Source organism: Oryza glaberrima, chromosome 10 (genome assembly GCF_000147395.1).
Source record: "Oryza glaberrima chromosome 10, OglaRS2, whole genome shotgun sequence".
In the NCBI taxonomy this organism is placed as follows: domain Eukaryota; kingdom Viridiplantae; phylum Streptophyta; class Magnoliopsida; order Poales; family Poaceae; genus Oryza; species Oryza glaberrima.
In genome coordinates, this window is record NC_068335.1 from 11,627,158 (window position 1) to 11,631,600 (window position 4,443).

At 42.8% G+C, this 4,443-nt stretch overlaps 1 protein-coding gene across 1 annotated transcript; it reads left to right on the forward strand.

Annotated features, from left to right (window-relative positions):
- Positions 1 to 246: 246 nt before the first annotated feature.
- On the forward strand, positions 247 to 4,212 carry LOC127785689 (uncharacterized). Its single transcript, XM_052313090.1, has 5 exons — positions 247 to 1,114; positions 3,423 to 3,515; positions 3,609 to 3,676; positions 3,743 to 3,881; positions 4,049 to 4,212. Exons 1-5 carry the CDS (start codon positions 404 to 406, stop codon positions 4,124 to 4,126), a joined length of 1,089 nt encoding a protein of 362 aa, XP_052169050.1. The 5' UTR covers positions 247 to 403; the 3' UTR covers positions 4,127 to 4,212.
- Positions 4,213 to 4,443: the final 231 nt, after the last annotated feature.

The window sequence follows — 4,443 nt, forward strand, 5'->3', positions numbered from 1 at the left end:
GAAGTTGGGAGAAAGTTGGAAGTTTGGAGAAAAAATTGGTAATTTATATGTGTAGAAAAGTTTTCGATGTGATGTGATGGAAAGTTGAAAATTTAGGAAAACTAAACACGGCCTTTTTTAAAAAATAGCTAATACTTAACTATTGATATGTTAACACATACATCGTTTTAAGTGCCTAAGACAGTCTAACTAACTGTTATTGTTGAAATTGTTGAAAAAGACCGATGCCTTGAAATTGCTGGAAAAGTGGAATGGCAGTTTGGGAATTTTCTATTCCCCCCATTTTTTTCGTAATTACTCCTTCCTACTCCTCCACTTGTCATCACGGCGACGGAACAAGTCTTTGCTAACGGCGTAAGACCCGACCGCAGTCCACCTGAGAAAGATCTCCGACCGCCGTCTAATGCCGCCGCCGCCACCACCTCCGCCGCTGTCCGCCGCCGGCGCCGGCGGCGGCCGGAGGCGGTGGCAGAACCGCCTGAGCCCCACCCTCGCGCGGGACCGCTGCTACACCCGCGCCTTCCGCTCCGCGGGCCTCCGCCCCACCGCCGTCCCGCTCCCCGACGGCGCCGTCGTCCACCTCTGGCTGCCCCCGGCGGCGCCGCCGGAGCTCCACCCCGTCCTCCTCCTCCACGGCTTCGGCGCCCGCGCCACCTGGCAGTGGGCGCCCTTCCTCCGCCCGCTCATCGCCGCGGGCCTCGCGCCGTTCGTCCCGGACCTCGTCTTCTTCGGCGGCTCCGCCTCCCCTGCCGCCGACCGCTCCCCGGCGTACCAGGCCGCCTGCGTCGCCGCGGCCATGGCGGCGGTGCTCCCGGGGGCCCCGCAGGTGCAGGCGCAGCGGTACGCCGTCGTCGGCGTCAGCTACGGGGGCTTCGTGGCGTACCACCTCGCCCACGCGTTCCCGGCCGCGGTGGAGCGGCTCGTGCTTGTCGCCGCCGGGGTATGCCTCGAGGAGGCCGACCTCGCCGCGGGGCTCTTCGCCGTGGAGGACATCGCGGAGGCGGCCAGCCTGCTGCTGCCGCAGCGGCCGGAGGATCTCAGGCGGCTGGTCGGGCTCACCTTTTGCCGCCCGCCGCGGTTCATGCCGTCCTGCTTCATCAGAGACTACATCAGGGTAGGTAATCCAGTGTGACTCGCCAACTAATTTTGCTGCTTTTTGTTGTGGTGAAATCTTTGTGTGGTTGATAGTGGTCACTTTGGATTGGGTGTTTGTGGTGTTAAAATGTCCAATTTGATTTATGATTGCTACTTTCTACCCTATAAATTGAAATATATTCTGCATTGAGCTGCATGGGTCTAGCTATATGGCAATTTCAAATTAGAAATTCTGTAATCGGCTGTATAAGATCTAATTTTGTAGTTCATCTGAATAATTGTTTTATTAGAGTATATAGATCTGATGCTTAGGTTTTTCATTGGCTGTCTCAATGGGTGATCGGACATAGAATTTCCAAATTCCAATGGAGTCCAATGTTTGTACTGTAAATTTAGATTTATTTGTTGTGTGGAGATGCTTTTAGTTACCACATCAAGAAATTGAGTAACTCATTGGTATAGGTTAAGCTCATCTAAGTTCATCTGCATAAGTATTTTTCCACTCTATTGGATGAGTATAGTTCTTATTAGAACCTTACCAACTTACTTTGTAATGTAATATAAGCAGTTTATCTATGTCAAATATGCTTGTATAAAGCGGTTCAGGCCATTTTAGGATGGTACCAATATATTTCTGATATAGTAGTTCAGTAGTTGTTACCATCGGTACAGAACTACAGGTGCCCATCTCGATTGGTTCCATGGAGCATAATTCATGGAACACTTTGATTTTGGCGAGATGTGTACAACAATCGATACATTGCTTTTAAGTGTTACAACTTGAAGTCTTGAACATTCTTGTGCAATCAAGAGATAGTGTTGAAATATTATTCCTCACTGGAAGTTGGCTATGCTGATAGCCCGACAGGAAGTTGAGTTAGCTAAACACATTGATTACTTTGCTTGAACCTGCAGAGACATTAGACATAGTTGTTCTTATTCATATGTTGTACTCTTTTCATGGAATTAAGAAACCACAAGTCCTTAGTTCTTGATCATGGGAATAATTGATATTTTTGTTTTACTAACAAGTAGTACATCCCCCGTTTCAAATTACTTGTTTTAGGTTTGTCCTAAGTCAGACATTCGTATATTTTATTATCAATTTCTAAAAATTCATATAGTTTGAACGATGTTCAAATTGGTGGTCAAAGATAGACATGTTTGACTTAGGACAAAACTAGAATGATGCTGTGCATTTGAAATACTATGATCCCAAAATATTTTTATTGGAGAATGCCTGTATGCATCAGCACTCCAACATACTATGCACAGATCATTAAACAAGTTAGCATTATCCACCCTATTCATGCTTGTTTTCCTTATTTAGAGCACTATGTAAAGCTCTCCCAGAGTCATGGACTCATGGTCCTTCAGATATCTTTATCCATCTTTATGAGAACAATTCTTTACAACATGACCCTTCAAGCAAGAAAAGCTCACATAAAGGGAATTTAAATATATTTCTCAATTGGTCAAGGATTAAAGCATGAAGTGCACGACTGCATGTTGTAAAGGGTACAAGTTAGCATATTTTTCTTGAAATGGTGTGGCCCTAAGTCTATAGATGGAAATGGTGTTGCTGACATGCTGTAGTGTTCTCATGTGTGACTGAGGAGCATAGCGTAATAAAAAGAGACGAGATTTGGTGGAATAAATATTGTGAGGAATAAACTTTTTCTTTAATGATAAATTCACTTAAATCATTTTGATTGTGCTGGAAGCCTGGAATGCTATTTCTTTACCCGGCATACATCTCATATGTACATCTGATATATTATAGCAAGATATCCTTGTAGAATCATCATTTGCATTTGCCACTCTTTGTAGGTTAATATCATAATGTTTGTAGTTACATGTTGCCCACAATGCATATGAATAGAGTGAAATGTATACTCTATACTACTAAAAAAGACAATAGTGGTTGTGGTGGTTCTGCCACATGCCCACCACCACTACTTTTGCACGTTCTACAAATTAGTCCCTGATATTTTCTGTTATTATGCAATAGTCTAATATTTGTTTGAATCAAATGAATAACATATATTCAAATAAGCATGGCCATTTTACCCATAGCAAACATGGACATATTTTGCTAGTACTATATTATATTTTGCTAGTACTATATTACTAGTAATTCAGTTTATGCACCTAGAGTGAGATTTAAATGTACACTCCACATCATCAAGTTACTTCTCTTTCAGTACACAGGACAGCTTGAGGGGAAAATTAAGTAGATTTAGAACCTTTTTTATGTGTTTTTCACATTAGTTAGTTCTGCCAACCGTCTAGCAGTTCTATACATTTTTTCCCCTATTATTTTGCAGGTTATGTGCACTGAGAATGTCAAGGAAAAGACTGAGTTATTACATGCTTTGATCAATGGTAAGAAGCTTTCAGACCTTCCAAAAATTAACCAGGTAATGATTTGCCATTACAAGCAGTTGATGCCTGTCCATGTTTTTTTCCAGTTAATTTAATCTCTTGCCTGTTGCATTCTGTTTATTTGACAGCAAACCTTGATAATTTGGGGAGAGCAAGATCGGGTCTTTCCATTGGAACTTGGCCTACGGCTTAAGAGGTTGGTCTAAACAAAATTGTCATAATATTCAAGTTACCAAGGCAATAAATTTTGGTTTGGATACAGACATTTGGGGGATACATCCGAGCTAGTCATTGTCAAGAACGCTGGACATGCCATAAACCGCGAAAAGCCAGCTGAGCTATGTAGACTTATAAAGAACTATATCGCTGATCCGTCTGTCAAGTATCGAGATGGTCACAAGGTACAAACTCGCTGCTAAGAATCCTTGTTGAAAACCTGCTGCGCATTATGCTATGATGATTAGATTGGCATTCTTGAAGCCCTGTAATGCTGAAGAAATATTTATTGGTCATTGCCAGTGGGCTTTCAAAATCACTAAGAAATTTATACCTTTTGGTTTGCATGCAGGGGTCCTGGAAGAGTGCGATAAAAAGGTTTGCTGGGTCGAGTCTGAGGAAGGTAGACTCTACCCGACCACTGTTATAATGCATATACTGACCAATACCATGTAAGAAATTTGACATCATATAAGTTTATAACCACGATAAGCAAACTTTCTCCCTTAAGAATCACTGTGATGTTTGCGTGTGATTTACTGTTTACACTAAACAATGACCACGGAATGAAGATTGACAAGAAAAGGCCGCAGCTATGTTTCATATATGAGAAAAGAGGCCAGTTAGGAAACTGGGCCTGTAAACTGGGGCCTATGGTTGGCCCAGTATATCCATCGTCATACTCTTCTGACCTTTTTCCTTTAATTTAGGCTCACTCAGAAGAACTTTTCTCCACTTACAAAATTC

What these genes read in the sequence shown, in the direction of transcription:
- LOC127785689 (XM_052313090.1), top strand. Translation starts at nt 404, where the DNA reads ATGCCGCCGCCGCCACCACCTCCGCCGCTGTCCGCCGCCGGCGCCGGC. An exon ending in TCATCAGAGACTACATCAGG is followed by an intron (nt 1,115 to 3,422) that starts GTAGGTAATCCA and finishes ATTATTTTGCAG; the next exon opens with GTTATGTGCACTGAGAATGT. An exon ending in AGTATCGAGATGGTCACAAG is followed by an intron (nt 3,882 to 4,048) that starts GTACAAACTCGC and finishes GTTTGCATGCAG; the next exon opens with GGGTCCTGGAAGAGTGCGAT.